General features: G+C 43.4%; 1 protein-coding gene and 1 non-coding gene across 2 annotated transcripts in view; one reads left to right on the top strand and one right to left on the bottom strand.

Annotated features, from left to right (window-relative positions):
• Positions 1-6,338: 6,338 nt before the first annotated feature.
• On the top strand, positions 6,339-6,421 carry trnal-cag (transfer RNA leucine (anticodon CAG)). Its single transcript has one exon. It is a non-coding gene; the product is annotated as a tRNA-Leu (tRNA).
• Positions 6,422-10,038: 3,617 nt separating this feature from the next.
• LOC115172221 (guanine nucleotide-binding protein G(I)/G(S)/G(O) subunit gamma-2-like) overlaps positions 10,039-20,394 on the bottom strand; it is a 33,098-nt gene continuing 22,742 nt past the window's right edge. The window contains exons 3-4 of the mRNA XM_029729423.1: positions 10,786-10,915; positions 10,039-10,397 (exon numbers count right to left, since the gene is read on the bottom strand). Of these exons, the coding sequence (XP_029585283.1) occupies positions 10,269-10,397; positions 10,786-10,872 (216 nt within the window). The 5' untranslated portion in view covers positions 10,873-10,915 and the 3' untranslated portion in view covers positions 10,039-10,268. The remainder of the gene's footprint in view (positions 10,398-10,785; positions 10,916-20,394) is intronic.

Raw genomic sequence — 20,394 nt, 5'->3', positions numbered from 1 at the left:
GCAAATGGAATAGACAACATGTGGAAATTATAGGCAATAAAAAAGACACCCCCAATAAAGGAGTGGTTCTGCAGGTGGAGACCACAGACCACTTCTCAGTTCTTATGCTTCCTGGCTGATGTTTTGGTCACTTTTGAATGCTGGCGGTGCTTTCACTCTAGTGGTAGCATGAGACGGAGTCTACAACCCACACAAGTGGCTCAGGTAGTGCAGCTCATCCAGGATGGCACATCAATGCGAGCTGTGGCAAGAAGGTTTGCTGTGTCTGTCAGCGTAGTGTCCAGAGCATGAAGGCGCTACCAGGAGACAGGCCAGTACATCAGGAGACATGGAGGAGGCCGTAGGAGGGCAACAACCCAGCAGCAGGACCGCTACCTCCACCTTTGTGCAAGGAGGAGCAGGAGGAGCACTGCCAGAGCCCTGCAAAATGACCCCCAGCAGGCCACAAATGTGCATGTGTCTGCTCAAACGGTCAGAAACAGACTCCATGAGGGTGGTATGAGGGCCCGACGTCCACAGGTGGGGGTTGTGCTTACAGCCCAACACCGTGTAGGACGTTTGGCATTTGCCAGAGAACACCAAGATTGGCAAATTCGCCACTGGCGCCATGTGCTCTTCACAGATGAAAGCAGGTTCACACTGAGCACGTGACAGACGTGACAGAGTCTGGAGACGCCGTGGAGAACGTTCTGCTGCCTGCAACATCCTCCAGCATGACCGGTTTGGCGGTGGGTCAGTCATGGTGTGGGGTGGCATTTCTTTGAGGGGCCGCACAGCCCTCCATGTGCTCTCCAGAGGTAGCCTGACTGCCATTAGGTACCGAGATGAGATCCTCAGACCCCTTGTGAGACCATATGCTGGTGCGGTTGGCCCTGGGTTCCTCCTAATGCAAGACAATGCTAGACCTCATGTGGCTGGAGTGTGTCAGCAGTTCCTGCAAGAGGAAGGCATTGATGCTATGGACTGGCCCGCCCGTTCCCCAGACCTGAATCCAATTGAGCACATCTGGGACATCATGTCTTGCTCCATCCACCAACGCCACGTTGCACCACAGACTGTCCAGGAGTTGGCGGATGCTTTAGTCCAGGTCTGGGAGGAGATCCCTCAGGAGACCATCCGCCACCTCATCAGGAGCATGCCCAGGCGTTGTAGGGAGGTCATACAGGCACGTGGAGGCCACACACACTATTGAGCCTCATTTTGACTTGTTTTAAGGACATTACATCAAAGTTGGATCAGCCTGTAGTGTGGTTTTCCACTTTAATTTTGAGTGTGACTCCAAATCCAGACCTCCATGGGTTGATAAATTGGATTTCCATTGATTATTTTTGTGTGATTTTGTTGTCAGCACATTCAACTATGTAAAGAAAAAAGTATTTAATAAGATTATTGAGCAGTGTATGTACATGTAGGTAGGGGTAAAGTGACTATACATACTGTAGATAATAAACAGCGATTAGCAGCAGTATAAAAACGGGGAGGGGTCAATGCAAATAGTCTGGGTAGCCATTTTATTAATTTTTCAGCAGTCGTATGGCTTGGGGGGTAGAAGCTGTTAAGGAGCCTTTGGGACCTAGAATTAGCACTCTGGTACCGCTTGCCATGCAATTGTTTGGGCCTTCCTCTGACACACCTAGTATAGAGGTCCTGTGTGGCAGGAAGCTTGGCCCCAGTGATGTACTGAGTCGTAGGCACTACCCTCGTAGTGCCTTACAGTCGGATGCCGAGCAGTTGCCATACCAGGCGGTGATGAAACTGGTCAGGATGCTCTCGATGGTGCAGCTGTATAACTTTTTGGGGTAATTATCTTTTTAATAGAATGTTATTTTCTTTTGACAAGAGGTTACATAGACAACCAAACAAAGTGCACCACTTAGACGAGGTACAATAAAAGGAATAAGGATACAGCCAAACATTATTCAAAAAGACAGACATCACAATTATAACATGGGGCAGTTATGTGAGGTTTTCTACATAGGACCACAATGGAGACCAGGTTTTCCTAAATGTATCAGACTGGTGTAAGTCAAAGGTAGGTTTCTCTAGGGGTAGAATAGCAGAAGCTTGAGAAAGCCACATTCTCGCAGTAGGTACTTCAGGTGTGGACCATTATAACAATAAGCATTTTTTGGTTAAGTAAACAAGGGTATTGAACAGATGTTCAGAGTCAGGGTCAAACACAACGTTACAATCAAAGTAGAGCAAATATAAATTCCGTGAAAAAGTTAATTATCTACCTAAGATCTTCTGGATGTCTAAATGAATATCATTCCAATAAGACTGGATTCTGCTACAAGTACCAAAAAACGTGCATGAAGGTGCCAGTATGCTGTTTACATTTGAACCATAAATGTGATGCATTGGAAAACATTCTGGTGGACAGGTGTAAAGTAGATTCTATGGTGCATCTGTATTAAGGGAAATTAGTGACCAGAGTGATATATGATCTGGAATTGTGTTTTATGTACTGTCAAATTGTCAGATAAGGCCTGGATCTTTTCAAAGCTATTAATAAATGGTAAGGAAGCTAATGCTCTTGGATGACATGCTATTGATTCCATCCCAACCCAAAGTGAGTGGCATCTGTCGAGGAACCAACTAATCATGTGCTTGATCTGAGCAGACCAGTAATATTAGTTGCAGATTTGGCAAAGAGACCCCTCCTAAATCCTTAGACTTAATTAGTTTGGAATAGATAATTTAGTCAAGGAAGGATATTCATCCTGACGACATTAATCCTGCCAAAAAGAGAGTTTGGTAGGGTAGACCAGTTAATCAGGTCCTGTTTAATCTTTGTGAGCAAAGGCATATCATTTGAAGTGAACAGGTCTTTAAGATTTGGAGTATCATATATGCCGAAGTATTTTATGTCTGTTTCAGTCAATTGGAATAGAGATATCGTTTCTAAGTTGATTGTAGAGGGGATATTCAAAGGTTAAGCAATGGATTTATCCATGTTAATTTTGTACCCTGACAGGTTACCATATTCAGATATGATGTCCATTCCTGCAGTGACAGAGGTCTCTGGTTTAGATGTATAAAAGCAAATCATGAGCAAATAATGACATTCTATGCTCTTCTTCACCCATAGAGATGCCCTTGATGTTATTACTAGACCTTATTGCCTCGGCCAGTGGTTATATGACTAACGAGAACAGAGCGGGAGATAAAAGACAGCCTTGACGACAGCCCCTACCGACAGGAAATCTTTCTGATAATTTACCTTTTGTGTTAACTGCTGCTGATGGGTCAGAATAAAGTGATTTTAAATTAATAAAATGATCACCCAGATTAACTTTTTCAAATACAGCAAACAAGAATGTGATGCCTTTTTGGCATCGAGAGAGACAATGAGTGCAGGGTCTTTCATTCTGCCAAGATGGTTTATGATATTCAAAGCACGTCTCACAGTGTCTGTTCCAAATCTGGATTTGACAAAGCCAGTCTTATCAGGTTTAATGAGGTCTGGAAGTAGGCCTTTGGGCCTTTGGCGTTTTTTAGGATCAGGCTAATGGATGCAGTTTTCAAGGACTCTGGTATGATGTCTCTTTCGAACGTATCGTTTAAAGCAGGCATGAAGATAGGGCATATCTCAGGCCAGAACTTCTTGTAGAACTCCCTGTAGAACTTTTTGAGGATCTGGGGACCCATGCCAAATCTTTTCAGTCTCCTGAGGGGGAATAGGTGGTGTCATGCCCTCTTCACAACTGTCTTGGTGTGTTTGGACCATGATAGTATTTTGGTGATGTGGACACCAAGGAACTTGAAGCTCTCGACCCACTCCACTACAGGCCCTCCTTTTCCTGTAGTCCACGATCAGCTCCTTTGTCTTGCTCACGTTGAGGGAGAGGTTGTTGTCCTGGCGCTACACTGCCAGGTCTCTGATCTCCTCCCTGTAGGCTGTCTCATCGTTGTCGTTGATCAGGCCTACCACCGTTGTGTCGTCAGTAAACTTAATGATGCAGTTGGAGTCATGCTTAGCCATGCAGTCATGGGTGAACAAGGAATACAGGAGGGTACTAAGCACGCACCCCTGAAGGGCCCCCATGTTGAGGATCAGCATGGCAGATGTGTTGTTGCCTACCCTTACCACCTGGGGGCGGCCTGTCAAGGGGTCCAGGATCCAGTTGCAGACGGAGGTCTTTAGTTCCACGGTGCTTAGTGATGAGCTTTGTGGGCACTATGGTGTTGAACGCTGAGCTGTACTCAATGAACAGCATTCTCACATAGGTGTTCCTTTTGTCCAGGTGGATATGTTGGGGCGGTAAGCGAAGGGGGTCTAGGGTTTCCGGGATGATGGTGTTGATGTGAGCCATGACCAGCCTTTTTAAGCACTTCATGGCTACAAACGTGAGTGCTACAGGGCGATAGTTATTTAGGCAGGTTACCTTGGCATTCTTGGGCACAGGGACTATGGTGGTCTGCTTGAAACATGTAGATATTACAGACTTGGTCATGGAGAGGTTGAAAATATCAGTGAAGACACTTGCCAGTTGGTCCGCACATGTGGCCTTGTGAATGTTGACCTGTTTCAAGATCTTACTCACATCGGCTATGGAGAGCGTGATCACTCAGTCTGGTGCTCTCATACATGCTTCAGTGTTGCTTGCCTCGAAGCGAGCATAAAAGGCATTTATCCCATCTGGTAGGCTCGCGTCACTGGGCAGTTCACAGCTGGGTTTACCTTTGTAATCCGTAATAGTTTGCAAGCTCTGCAACATCCAACGAGCGTCAGAGCCGGTGTAGTAGGATTTAATCTTAGTCCTGTTGACGCTTTGCCTGTTTGATGGTTTATCTGAAGGCATAGCAGGATTTCTTATAAGCGTCCAGATTAGTGTCCCACTCCTTGAAAGCGGCAGCTCTAGCCTTTAGGTTGGTGCAGATGTTGCCTGTAATCCATGGCTTCAGGTTGGGATATGTATGTACGGTCACTGTTATGACGACATCCTCAATGTACTTATTGATGAAGCCAGTGACTGAGGTGGTATACTCCTCAATGCCATCGGTTGAATCCCGGAACATATTCCAGTCTGTGCTAGGAAAACAGTCCTGTAGCTTGGCATCCCCGTCATCTGACCACTTCCGTATTGAGCGAGTCACTGGTACTTCCTGTTTTAGTTGTGGTGGCAAGCATGAAGTTCCCTGTTAGGGTGAAGGAAACCGAGGTGGCAAGAGTGAGGGCTGTCCAGCATGTCTCCTATCCGGGGGCGATGAGAAGAGTGGAAGTAGGGAGTAACGTTGAAGATAACATTGTAGGTGGATTAGAGAGACTAGTAAATGTTACTAGCCAACAGGATTCTGACACGTTGCATGTTAAAAAGGTGGACTTCGTATCGTTTATTGCATTGTCTATAACCTGCACACCGCAAACAAAGAGGACATCTGAGAAAAAAGGCATTGTTTTGAGTGCGGCTGGACGTTTTTTGGGACTCAGGGATTTTACAGCAGAGGCATTACAAGGAATCCTGTCGACAAATGTCGGGATGTGATTTGGACTATGACTGAAGGAGTGGGAGGGTTTTTTAGATGTTTTTTATTTTTGTATTGCTTATGATATTTTTTTTCTCCCTTTTCCGCAACCCGTACAGTAGGTGGCAGCATGCACCTTTAACTTTTGTTTGCTGATCGCCATAATACCAGAGAAGAAGTGACCAACAACATGACTGAAAAACAGGAACCAACTTTGCCGCGATTATATATACAGTGGATATGTACAAATTAATGTGATATTAGGGTCTCTTTCAGTGTTTCACTCTCTCAATTGATTGTAGGTTACAATGTACACACGTGATTTCAGTTCGTGTGTGTCTGGTATGGGAGTTGGAGACATGTTTATTTCGACATAAAGAAACACTTTTACAAACAATGCCAACTCAGCCATATTGGTCTGAGTCTGGCTGTTGAAAAACCCATTTTAGTGTCCGACTTTCGGCTGTTGCAGATGCGCCTCCCCCGACTTTCGTCCAACGTTACAGTAGGTTGCTTTAGCCTTACCACTCAAACGAGCCCCTTAGCTACGCCACAGCCACATATAGAACAATGAGCTAGTTATAAACAAACAATGGGTTAATTATAAAATCTCTGCCACAGCTGCTGGAGCTTTCTCCCGTTTTCTTTTGCTCGTTGCCAAAAGTCATCGGTTTTGAATTTGTCTGTTGCGGCAGAGAGATTGGAGTAAAGTGAAAAAGCGTTAGCACCTGGTGTGATAAAAATCTAGCAGTTTCGAAATCATGCCAGTTTAATGAAACAAAACCACATAAGGTTTACATTACATGAATTTAAAATCAAACGGTTGTTTTTGATATTTAAATATGCATATATACGGTTAAATACAGTATGTCAGGATGGCCGAGCGGTCTAAGGCGCTGCGTTCAGGTCGCAGTCTCCCCTGGAGGCGTGGGTTCGAATCCCACTTCTGACAGTAGTTTTTTTGTGACTGAATCAGTTTTAGATAAGAAACGCGACTATGTTAATGACCTTGGCTACAAGTAAGTTATTTTAAATTTGCATTAAATGCAATACTAAATAATTAGGTATACAATTATGTTGGAACTGTATTCCACGTGAGGGCACTAAAGTGCAACAAATGGTAACTTTTCACATTTTAGGGGTGAAATTGCCCTAGGTACAGATCTAGGATCAGCTTTCCCTTCCCCCAATCCTCATTTTAACCATCAATGGGGGACATGCAAAACTGATCTAGAGGCAACTTCATCCTACTACTGCTTTAAGATGCATCTATCCATTTCAATGGATTGAAATTGCTCTGCACTTATGCCTAGTCTACATAGACTAGGCCTACTGAGTAGTTTTTTATGGTTGAATAACTCAAGATAGAAAATGTACCTGACATTTGTCGAGACACTCTTTTCACTGCACTTCGATAAAAAGTGATTTTCGTTGCAGGTTAGGAGAGCATTTTCGCTAACCCTTTCCCTACCTGAACCTCAGTCTCCTGACCTGCTACGTTACTTCTCCGAACCTGCTGCGTAAGTTCTCCGAACCTGCTGCGTAAGTTCTCCGAACCTGTTACGAAAAAGTAACTTCGGTATCGAAGTGCTGTGAAAAGAGTTTCCCTACATTTGTCTTGTCTCCTGCCATTTAGGCTGCACAATTAGTGAGAAAAAATCGAATCTAATGTTCTGCCTGTCTGAACGCAGCCTAAACAGAGCCTTCGAGGGACTACTAGTGTAACAGGGTAGAGGTGCATTTTCCAGTCACACCTTATTAGAGTAACTACAGTAGTAAATGTGTATGATTTGCTATTGGTCAGTTTGAATGAATTGTTTGTGTGCTCTGATTTGTTGCTGGTGTGACTCTGGAGAATGCACATCCATTCTTTCACACAATAGTTATAACATCCGCAATAACATCTGCTAAATATGTGTATGTGACCAAAACATTTTGATTGGATTTGATTAGTTCCACTGGTTGAACTAGACAAATGTGAACGATTGTGTTAGAATTCATGGACTGCCATCTCCACTCCAAGACGATCATCATTCTCCTTTTCTACCGTTCTGTTTGAGTATTTTGTAACACACAACACGTTTCTGCAATACTGCAGTGAATTTAAAAAAAAGAATCACTTCTTATGTGCAACTTCCTTCATTTATTTAGGCATGTGGACAATTGCCAAGATTATAAATATGAATGGACCTCATAATATGTGTAGGCCTACCTCTTGTTTTGTGATGAAGGGAACAGGTACTCAACCAAAACGATGGTACAGCAATTATCAGTCACCTATTATAGATTATGCGCAGTATGGGATATCTACTGGATTCCTCCTTTCAACTCGAATGGGTGATCGATACATTTGATATAGTTTTATGAATAACCCTCATGATCTGGGGCATGTGAATGTAAATGGTCATTGCTGTCTAATACTTCAACTAGTAGCTTAATGTTCAAAGTGCTGTACATAATCCACCCCCTAAAACACTAACCCTAACCCAAACCCCAAAATACTAAACTTAAGGGACTTTTCTGACCCTTAACAGCCCAACTAGTCAAAACCTAAAACTGACCCTATTCTAAACTCAAAAATGTAATCTAACCCTAACTTTACCCCTAAGCCTAACATTAACCGTAACCTTAATCTAATGTTAACCAATTGTGAAATTCCTCATCGGCTTGCAGCTCAGTTACGTGACTTCAGTTTTTCCCATGACAGAGATGTCTTTATGGAGTCTATGTTGAATCATTACTCTAATTTTAATACAGTTGGCACTACCAGACAGAGGCTGCCTTGTTCATACAATCTCCACATTAAAACAAAAGAAAAAATTGTTGTTTGATAATTTCATGCAATTATTAGTGATATCAACACAAACATTCAGAACGCACAGCACAACACAGTTTACTTCCTAGCATTTTTATACAAAGAGTAAAAAGAGAGCTTGTATCTGAAGGAAACAAATACCGTATCACATTGCCAGATATATGTTTAGATACTGAAGAAAAAACTATTCTCAGAAGTTTAAAGAAGCATGTCTGTAAAGAATATCACTGAATTGAATGTTCAAACTTCCCATTAAAAAGCTTTCACCAACTCCGATGTAAAAAAAGAAAAGTTTAAACAGCCGTTTCAGTAATCACATACAGTACCAGTCAAAAGTTTGGACACACATACTCACTCCAGTTTTTCTTTACTTTTACTATTTTCTACATTGTAGAATAATAGTGAAGACATCTAAACTATGAAATAACACATATGGAATCATGTGGTAACATAAAAGGGTTAAACAAATCAAAATATATTTTATATTTGAGATTCTTCAAAGTAGCCACACTTTGCCTTGATGACAGCTTTGCACACTCTTGGCATTCTCTCAGCCAACTTCATGAGGTAGTCACTTGGAATGCATTTCAATTGACAGGTGTGCCTTGTTAAAAGTTAATTTGTGGAATTTCTTTCCTTCTTAAAGCGATTGAGCCAATCAGTTGTGTTATGACAAGGTAGGGGGGTAGCCCTATTTGGTAAATGACCAAGTCCATATTATGGCAAGAACAGCTCGAATAAGCAAAAGAAACGACAGTCCATCATTACTTTAAGACATGAAGGTCAGTCAATCCGGAACATTTTAAGAACTTTGAACGTTTCTTCAAGTGCAGTCGTAAAAACCATCAAGCGCTATGATGAAACTGGCTCTCATGAGGACCGCCACAGGAAAGGAAGACCCAGTGTTACCTCTGCTGCAGAGGATAAGTTCAATTGAGTTACAAGCCTCAGAAATTGGAGCCCTAATACATGCTTCACAGAGTTCAAGTAACAGATACATCTCAACATCAACTGTTCAGAGGAGACTACGTGAATCAGGCCTTCATGGTTGAATTGCTGCAAAGAAACCACTACTAAAGAACACCAATAATAAGAAGAGACTTACTTTGGGGAAGGAAAAGCAGCCAACAAGTGCTCAGCATATTTGGGAACTCCTTCAAGACTGTTTGAAAAGCATTCCAGGTGAAGCTGGTTGAGAGAATGCCAAGAGTGTGCAAAGCTGTCATCAAGGCAAAGGGTGGCTACTTTGAAGAATCTCAAATATAAAATATATTTTGATTTGTTTAACACTTTTTGGTTACTACATGATTCCATTTGTGTTATTTCATAGTTTTGATGTCTTCACTATTATTCTACAATGTAGAAAATATTAAAAATAAATAAAAACCCTTGAATGAGTAGGTGTGTCCAAACTTTTGACTAGTACTGTACAATAATACAAAGATATCTAAGTGATATAGCCAAACCAATGAACCCAAACCAATGAATCAAAATCAACATGAAATAAACAACAAAAATCAAAACATTCAGATAAACAGGTGGTAATATCTCGTGGTAAGCAGCTCAGTTAGCCAGCACACCTACCCTACCCAACCCACCACAAACCATTGAACATAACACTTGGATTTCAAGTTCCAAAAGAACCACACAATATTTTGTTGTTGTTTTATCCTTCATTTTAAAAAACCCAACACAACCTGAAGACTTGGTTGATTGGTTGTCCATCATGTTTTTTGGGTGGATAACCATACTTATCTTCTGTTGTAATCTGACTACACAGATGGATCCATCAAACATGCTGCACACCCCTTAACCGCTGTAAATGGTTACGTGTTACTCTGTGGTTTTTAATTGCACTCTTTAGGTGCCATTGTAGAGAAAGGGGCACTAGTACTTCACCAAGCCCTCCTGTTAGAAGATGTCTACCTATTGAACGTCCTCGTTCATGTCCCAAGATGAGCAGACCAAATAAACCACATCCTGTTTACAGGATGGCACAGAAGAACTTCTTCTCCCTAAAAGGGTTTTCGGATGCGGGCACTGGCGACAGGAGGGGGTCCTCTTTGGCATGGGCTTCGCAGTATGACATTAAGTCTGCTGCTGCTTTGGACACCTGTAATGAAAGAGAGCAGGAAGCGCACACACACACACACACACACACACACACACACACACACACACACACACACACACACACACACACACACACACACACACACACACACACACACACACAGTTTGAGTTCGATTCCACACAATAGATTGGTCGGTACTTCTACATTAACTCACAGACTAAAGTGCTAATAAAATAGTAACTATAACCTATTGTTACCATACTATCACAATGTTACACTGTCTTCCATGCTGTAATGTAAAGGGCAACTGATGCCTCCTATATCGGTAAGGTTGCTATATCTTTTTGGGCAGGGATGCTACAGATTTCTCCTATATCTGTTACGTCCTTTATCCTCTTAGCCAGTGATGTAGGCCTAATTTCTCACCTTTATCCTGTCTATGTTGGCCTCCATCTTCAGTTGCTCTACCAGTTTCCTGGCCTGGGCGATGCATGCTGTGTTGTTGGACGCCATGATAGGGCTTCTTAGCTAGGCCTTGTGTAGTCTGTCTGTCTGTCTGTGGTGGGGAGAGAGAAGAGAGTTTTGGTTCTTAAGGAATCCAAATACATACAGGCACTAGAGATAAAATCCTATTCAAGGGAGAAGATCTTAGTTGGCATGCTGACAATACAAAAGAGTATACTGAAGGAGAGATTCATCCACACACACACACACACCGCAGACACACACAGACATATTATTTATGGTGGCAGTTGCTAGGCAGCACATGACAGTGAGGGGGTGGGACAAAAATATAGTGTGAAGAGAGAGAGAGACCGAAGGGACATTGCTTTGTCCATTGTTATTTTTGCAGCCAGTACTAATGTTATTTGGTATGTACTTCAAAGAACTGCAATTATGTGCTGACCATAGGGATGGCGTGTGTGTCATAGGGTCATAAAACAGGTTTACCCTCCAGTCTGCTTGGTGGTGCATGTGAGAGAATTCAGTAACAGCCATCCCTGCTCATTGTGTTGGTCATATCATAAGTCAATGTACTGTCTCTGGTGTATGGTGTGTGTAGGATACACAAGTTGTCCTCTCAGTCAGCATTGCTACACAATAAATTAGTACTACTCCCCTGCTGTAGTAGTTTCAGGAAGCAGTCTGATTCCCTCTATCAGGCTGTGTCCCAATGGCACGCTATTACCTACATAGCGCACTACTTTTGACCAGAGCCCATAGGGCTTTGGTAAAGAGTAATGCGCTATATAGGGAATAGGGTGCCATTTGGGACGCAGCGTCAGTGTTTAGGCGTCCATGCAGGTTTTGGAGCTGAACTTATGAAACATGAACAGGCTGCGTTATTGCCACCATTGAACATCAATAGGAATCTGATGACAAAGACACAGCTTGATCATCTCTATTTACAATATTCACAGTGATGATCATCCGACTCATCAGTTGACACAGTGCTGATCCCCTGACAGTGACCTTATTACACCAAAGGTTACATCCAGGATACTTTGAAGGTCATATTCAAAAAGTGCCCCAATTACATGTTGCTGTGTGTGTATGGTGTGTGTGTGTGTCACTAACTGGCCTTCCCTAGTGCTTAATCCCATCAGGGTCTCCTACCACTCTGCCCCATGACGCAGCAGGGTAGGGCTCACCGTGGGATCAGATGAGTCAGTGTGTTGTTAAAGACTTATCTCAGATCTCTGCGTGGTGTTGGAACATCAATATTGATGTCCCACAGTGGCACACCACAGCGCCACACCTGTCCATCTCACTGTGGCACACCTGTCCATGTGGATGCCTTAGGGACAGCCCTGTAGGGGGGGCCAGTTTCCACTGCTGACGCAGCATGGCCGCACCCTGTCCCTGATCTGCCTCAACCACAGGGTCCAGCCCAAACCAATTACCACAGACTGTAGTGTTTTTGCTGACATTGCTGTAGTATTTCCTCGTGTTTTTTTTGCAGATAATACTGTAGTATTTACAAAAGAATGATCAAGTATAATAGAACATTCTATAGTAAGTACTACACATGATCGAGGGATACTAAAGTGTGTAGTATTGAATTCTACAGTATACTACAATTTACTACAGAATTACATAGTAATACTGTAGCATTCTACAGTAAACTGTAGTATTTTTTCATGTGGGTTGAAGGATATCGCCGCTGAGTGTAATTCTTCAGACCCTGTCGGGAAGTTGAGTACTAACCAAAAGCTTTGATTTGGGAATTCTAAATTCCAACAGAACAAAGTGTATAAATCAATATCAAATATTTCAATGCCCTTGGACACGGGAAAAATGCTTTTGAGTAGAAATTCCCATTTCTTCTTCTCAGTCTCTGTTAGTAGCCAGTGTCACTGCTAGCTATTGAGACTCGGTTAGCCGATGCTGCAAGGCTACGGCTAACTTGGCTAGCTTGCTGAGAGGCATCACTAGAATACCTTACCTACAACATAGAAGCATTGCTAGCTCCCTAGTCTCGTTCACCTGTTGTGTTAGCTAGACAAACCCTCTCTGCCTTCACGGCACCGCCGGTCACGGGAGCACTCTTTCAGAAGGCTAACTCGGTCACTCGGTTTCCTTCAGCCAGCACTGAGCTAGCCACGGCACACCTTCACCATGGCCCTTGGGTACTGGTACCGAGTCAATGTGCGGGGGTACAGGTTAATTGTGGTGACTATGCATAGATAATAAACAGCAAGTAGCAGCAGCGTAAAAAAAAGGTGGGGTCAATGCAAGTAGTCCGGCTAGCCATTTGATTAGATGTTCAGTAGTCTTATGGCTTGGGGGTAGAAAATGATAAGGAGCCTTTTGGACCAGAGTTGGCACTCCGGTACCACTTGCCATGCGGTAGCAGGGAGAACAGTCTATGACTAGGGTGTCTGGAGTCTTTGGCAATTTTTAGGGCCTTCCTCTGACACTGCCTGGTATAGAGGTCCTGGATGACAATTTTCTGTTCTGCTAAGCATTCAAAATGTAGCAAGTACTTTTGGGTGTCAGGGAAAATGCATGGAGTAAAAAGTACATTATTTTCTTTAGGAATATAAATATAAATAGGAAAGTAATGTACAGATACTGTCACGTCCTGACCATGGTAAGCTGTTATTTTCTATGGTAGAGTGGTCAGGGTGTGACAGGGGGTGTTTTTTATGTTGTGTATTTCTATGTTTAGGTTCTAGTTTTCTATTTCTATGTTTTTTTTGGGGGGGTGATCTCCAATTAGAGGCAGCTGGTCCTCGTTGTCTCTAATTGGAGATCATACTTAAGTAGTTTTTTTTCCCACCTGGGTTTGTGGGAGTTTGTTTTTGCATAGCTTAGTAGCCTGCAGAATGTGACGTTAGTTTTGCCGTTGTTTGTTTGGTTTGTATAGTGTTCTGAGTTAAAATAAAGTATTCATCATGAGCACTCGACACGCTGCACCTTGGTCTACTCCTTATGACGAGCGGCACAGATACCCCCAAAAACTACTTAATTAGTAGTTTAAAGTATTTTTACTTAAGTACTTTACACCACTGGGGATTATTTATTCACTTATGTGGTTATAAGTATTGAGGCATGTCATGTGAAAGGGCTCGTGTGAAATCATTTTTAAAAGGATGTGGGTCTAGATTATTTATGGATTGATCATATATAAATATCAAAACATTATTTCTACAACTCCAAAGCAATTGCATGTGGCGCAGGAACCACTGACCACTTTTCTATTATCAGGACACCTGCTGGTAACTCTTAACTGGTTAGGATACCTCATGAGGAGTTCTAAATATCTGTTGACTAGGTGGGACTCTTGTGACTAAAGAGGCTTCATGCATAGCTTTCATTTTTACCCATAAGAGAAGATGTAAAATGTCTCTATTCTCAGCACTTATGACCAATTTTCTACTCAGGCATTTTGTGGATACTGCTCCAGGTCAGAAGAGAAGAGGAAACTGAAACGTGCATCTATCTCGATAGCCCTTCTTGCCTCCAAGCCAACAGCGACAGCTGAGGCTCAGCTCTCAGTAAACGAGCCCAGTTAGGGCAAGGTCATGGATAGACTTGACTAGCGTCAGTGGAAGGCGAGCTAGGGGATGAAGAGGATGACAATGGAATTAATCTCATGGAGTTCCTCGAGATAGTCCACAACTCCTACGCTGACGACCCCATTCTCCCACCCTCTCAGGCCCACACACCTGATGGCCAGAGAGCAGTGGAGCTGCCCCTCCTCCAGTGGAGTTTGGGCTCCTTCATGTCTGCGAGTGGATTGCTGCGTGACTCAACATCGAGTGGCCATCTTCTGTAGGGGATCAGGTCTTTAAGTGACCTGAACGATGGGAAGCAACTCCAGTCCCATACAGCCCGATAAAGAAACTGCTTCTCACAGTACCAGCTTGCATCAGGGAAAATAAGAGCTTGTGGAATAAACCGCTCACTCGCAGGATTCTTGCTAAGCGTACCCCGGAGCTGGACATGCACAATATAAAGGAATCTGGGTTTGGCAACACTCCCATGGTGGAGCTGTCACTGGCTCGACACCTCAGCCCCTTTCGTTGTGTTACTAACAACACCAGCGCTTCACTCCCTAGGAAAGCGGAGCACTTTACTGCCTCAGTTTTTTAGAAAACGTACATAGCCCTCAACGTGACCTCTTTATTGTTGGCTTATTACTGAGTTACTGGAGGAGGTGGGGAAGCAACTGATCTAGGAGACCCTAGACCCAGATGCTTTGGAAGAGATCTGTATGATTACAGACCTGAGCCTCCGTTCCTCCTGTAGTGCCATCCAAGGCTGTGGTTGTACCATGAGCCGAGCGGTGGTGGGAGAAAGGGCACTTTAACTGAGGTTATCCAGCTTAACAGACAAAGAGAAAATTGACCTCCTGGATGCTCCAGTTGTTTGGACCCACTGTCGTTTCTATGTGGCAGAAGTGTGACGTGCAAAAAGGAAGTTGAAGCCTTCAATTTCTGCTTGCCCCGCAGACTCGGGCACCGTGGCAGCCCATTGGCTTCTGCAGCTGGGAGGGGGCAACAAGCTGGCCTTGGGGGACTGAGGTCCCTGGCGACGCAGCAGTCTGCCAAGACTCAGGCCACTGAACCAGGCCAAACCTATAGGGAAGCAGTCTTACACTGCAGCCACAGCAAGGATCTGCCCCTCTATCCCTCCCACGGGATGTATGAAGTGCAGCAAGGCCTACAGCTCTCTGCGTTTTCTTTTCTCCACTTGGCGAAGACGACTTAGCTCTGTTATGGAGAACATTCTCCATTGAGCTAGAAGTCAGTCAGTATAGTTATTCCTTACTTTAGTTTCTGGGTCTCACCCTCACATGCATCAGAGCTCCAGACAGCTATCTGGTACTCCCGAGCCCACAAAAGCTTTGGCTTTTCCTCGTCATGTTTTTACAGCGATTGGTTCAAGCAACTGGGCCGCTGCCTGCTCTACCTCCCCATCGCACAGGTGGCTGAGTAACTATCTTTGCTCATGACAACCCTCCTCCGTGGAACAGGGCCAAGATATACCAGCTATATAACTGTCCTTCAGATATATTGCCTGACGTCTTACATCATGCCGCTGGTTGCTCTGTCCCGAGAAAGCCTGCTTCCCGTATCTTTCCAGATTGACTTACTGCAGCCTGGTAGAAGCGACGATCCAATAGCGGAGACCCCATCCCATAACAAGGTGACCACATGCTTTCCTTGCTCCTCTTCGAGCCCTCGATGACCAGTGATTTCCCCGTCAGCAGTTACAACCCTGCTTACGACCAGTCCTGGCAGCTATTGTCATGCAGGGTTTATATCCTAGAGAGAAAAAGCAATTCTCCATCCTCACCCAGATTCTTTAGCCTTCGGGGCAAAGGCGGTAAAAAAAAAATTAAAGACAGGCCTGCGACTCTTGGAAAAGAGTGCCAGCTGCTTATGCACACTCTGGTTTTACAGTTGGTGCATTTTTGTCGTGGAGATGTTGTGTGACTATACAGATTGTTCCTCCCTACACTCAGTTTTCCACGGTCCTGTGCCCTTTTGGACGGAGAGAAGGTTAATCTTGTTAAGGTCCTTTTGCCACTTTCTCGGCCTGCCAAGGCCCCGACAGTGATACAGATTATCCATAACTGGGGTGCAGTCTCTAAGTGGTGCATGTCGCTTACGCCCAGTCTCTAAGCTTTAGCTCGTCCTGGGGTGTGACTATTGTGCTTACAATCTTTTCACAGCAGCTATTATCCACTGAAAAGCTTGGAAATGTCATATTCCTCCTTTTGCTTTACTACTGCCATAAGCATATGGGTGGACTGTGTGCTACCAGCCACTGTTCGCACAGTCTGCCCAGGGGTTTTTCAGGTTAATGTACCTAACCCCATCTTTGGCTCGGCACGACCTTTATCCATTGTCACACCTTGGAGCCTATGGCTTTTCGCCTGTCGCCTAATCGTTGTCCAGTACGTGCGGTTCACATCTACTTGAATTGTAAGAGAGCTAGGGCAGCGTGTCATGCTCTTTGCTCATTGGGCAACCACCCTCAGAAGAGCCTTTTCGACTGTATCCTACCTGATCCTGGGGACCATTATATTGATTAATAATGGCAAGGGAAGAGCCATCTCCTACAGAGGAGTTGACCTCTTGGGCAGTGTTTTTGGGACATGTCTCATTATACTGAGATTTATTAGGCTTTCCCTCACTTTGTTATATGGTTTTTCCCGATGGGCTTTCTGCACCTTCTTGGTGTATACTCCCTTAGTTTCAGGACCTCTGAGGGTTGCTGATGTTGGGACTTCCCTGGCTTCAGAGAGCATGTTTCTTGTGATATGGGAGTTGGCCATATCCCCACATGGGATACATCAAAACGATTATTTGAAAGAGAACTCTCTGATATTATGAGTGAGATGTATCACTGAATTCACCTGTTCGCAAGAGTGTGAGGAAGAGAAGCATGCTTGAGAATAACCAGATGGCAGAAGAGTGACTCATTTTATTAAGCTAACATAGCAGGCGTAAAAAGACTCCTAAGCGGAGCACAAACATCTGCTTTTCAGGGGTAACGGTAGGTTGAAAATACTGTATCCATGAAACATCCACTTTCTTTTATGGAAGTGAGGGTCTCACCTCATTCACCACTCTACCTGTCTGTCTCCAACAGACACATTTGATTAGTACTTCTGAGAGTAGGCGGGTCTAGCGAACCCCCACATATGACACATCTCACTCATGTGAGGGAAATAACCTTAGGTTTATCTGTGCCTTTTAAAGGGTGGCTGAACTTCCTGATTTGGCTTCGTTTTGAAATGTGGAGCTATTGGAATTAGAAAATATGATCCCATGTACATTGTGTAATTTACTGATGGTCCCTAACTAGCCCCATAGGGATATCTAAAGACAACCCAAATCATAGGCATTATGATCGGGTCCTGTACAGCTGCACTCTGAATTGATGATTACTTGTGTGCTGCCAGCAGTGGGTAGGTGGGCATGATTGAAACAACCCCAATCTTCAGTCACGACCACAAGTCTCACAAAACTCAGTTTTGAATAGGACTGACTTTATGACCAAAGTTATGAATTGTACACTTTGTAGTCAATTTTGACAGTAGAGTAAATGTTTCTGACTCATACCGATGCCGCATAGGCTGTTTGAAAAGTCTTTTTTTAGGGGAAGTTGATCTTTAATGTACATTGTCCTAAATCTGAGGAGACAAACTGCAGAGCAGGGATTCACTTTTAATAATTCAGATATCCCTCAATTATTTTAGCTACATATACAGTTGAAGTCGGAGTTTTACATACACCTTAGCCAAATACATTTAAGCTCAGTTTTTCATAATTCCTGGCATTTAATCCTAGTAAAAGTTTCCTGTTTTAGGTCAGTTAGGATCACCACTTATTTTAAGAATGTGAAATGTCAGAATAATAGTAGAGAGAATTATTAATTTCAGCTTTTATTTCTTTCATCACATTCCCAGTGGGTCAGAAGTTTACATACACTCAATTAGTATTTGGTAGCATTGCCTTTAAATTGTTTAACTTGGGTCCAACGTTTTGGGTAGCCTTCCACAAGCTTCCCACAATAAGTTGGGTGAATTTTGGCCCATTCCTCCTCACAGAGCTGGTGTAACTGAGTCAGGTTTGTAGGCCTCCTTGCTTGCACACGTGTTTTCAGTTCTGCTCACAAATGTTCTATAGGATTGAGGTCAGGGCTTTGTGATGGCCACTCCAATACCTTGACTTTGTTGTCCTTAAGCCATTTTGCCACAACTTTGGAAGTATGCTTGAGGTCATTGTCCATTTGGAAGACCCATTTGCGACCAAGCTTTAACTTCCTGACTGATGTCTTGAGATGTTCCTTCAATATATCCACATAATTTTCCATCCTCATGATGCCATCTATTTTGTGAAGTGCACCAGTCCCTCCTGCAGCAAAGCACCCCCACAACATGATGCTGCTACCCCCGTGCTTCACGTTTGGGATGGTGTTCTTCGGCTTGCAAGCCTCCCCCTTTTTCCTCCAAACATAACGGTGGTCATTATGGCCAAACAGTTCTATTTTTGTTTCATCAGACCAGAGCACATTTCTCCAAAAAGTGGCTTCTTCCTTGCTGAGCGGCCTTTCAGGTTATGTCGATATAGGACTTGTTTTACTGTGGATATAGATACTTTTGTACCTGTTTCCTCCAGCATCTTCACAAGGTCCTTTGCTGTTCTTCTGAGATTGATTTGCACTTTTCACACCAAAGTGTGTTCATCTCTAGGAGACAGAACGCGTCTCCTTCCTGAGTGGTATGATAGCTGCGTGGTGTTTATACTTGCGTACTATTGTTTGTACAGCTGAACGTGGTACATTCAGGCGTGTGGAAATTGCTCCCAAGGATGACCCAGACTTGTGGAAGTCTACAAATGTTTTTCTGAGGTCTTGGCTGATTTCTTTTGATTTTCCCATGATGTCAAGCAAAGAGGCACTGAGTTTGAAGGTAGGCCTTGAAAGACATCCACAGGTACACCTCCAATTGACTCAAATTATGTCAATTAGCCTATCAGAAGCTTCTAAAGCCATGACATCATTTTCTGGAATTTCCCAAGCTGTTTAAAGGCACAGTCAACTTAGTGTATGTACACTTCTGACCCACTGGAATTGTGATCCAGTGAATTATCAGTGAAATAATCTGTCTGTAAACAATTTTTGGAAAAAGGATTTGTGTCATGCACAAAGTAGATGTCCTAACCGACTTGCCAACACAATAGTTTGTTAACAAGAAATTTGTGGAGTGGTTGAAAAACAAGTTTTAATGACTCCAACCTAAGTGTATGTAAACTTCCGACTTCAACTGTACCTACACAAGTAAGAATAGAGGTTATCAATATTTTTTTGAGTACTTGAAAGTATTCACAATTACTGCCACATCAAGGGAAATACTGTATACTGGATGTGAATTAGTCTATAGTTTTAGCAGGGGCTGTAACATTCTTTTTTTTATTGTATTTGTAACAGAGTCCATGTACCCCAAATGGCACCACACAAGGTTCTGGTCAAAAATAGTGTACTATAAAGGGAATAAGGTACCATTTGGGAGGCAACCCATGCACTGAAGTATGTCTGTGACAGGGACAGGGACCGGACTTCAGTATGTCTGCTGAGTAAGCTGCAGCCACAGCATGCGGAGGTGGTGCTGTGCGGATCAGCTGGTCAGCTACCTCCATATCATGCTTTATTCAGTCTGGTTCTACCACCGAACACAGTGTACCTGAGGTAACATATACAAATATATGTAATTTAGCCGATGCTTTTATCCAAGGTGAATTACAGTTATGCATGCTGCATGCATTTAATGGGTGGTCCCAGGTGACCATTTTCTAAGCCCCACCCCCCTTGGTTATTGTTGCAATCTTGAACATTTTCTAGAGAAGCCCCATTCAACCACTGCCGAAATTCCCTCCCAATAATTTCAAACAGTTTTTCCAATACACAATGAAATTAAACACAGACTACCCCTTGCTAAATATGAAACTCATGGGTATGTTGCAAGAGCATAGGCATGGGAGGAGCCAGGCCCACCCAATCAGATTGAGCAAAAAC

This window comes from Salmo trutta, chromosome 33 (assembly GCF_901001165.1).
Source record: "Salmo trutta chromosome 33, fSalTru1.1, whole genome shotgun sequence".
Taxonomy (NCBI): domain Eukaryota; kingdom Metazoa; phylum Chordata; class Actinopteri; order Salmoniformes; family Salmonidae; genus Salmo; species Salmo trutta.
Note: the sequence above shows the minus strand (reverse complement) of the source record. Positions and strands in the feature narration are given on the sequence as shown.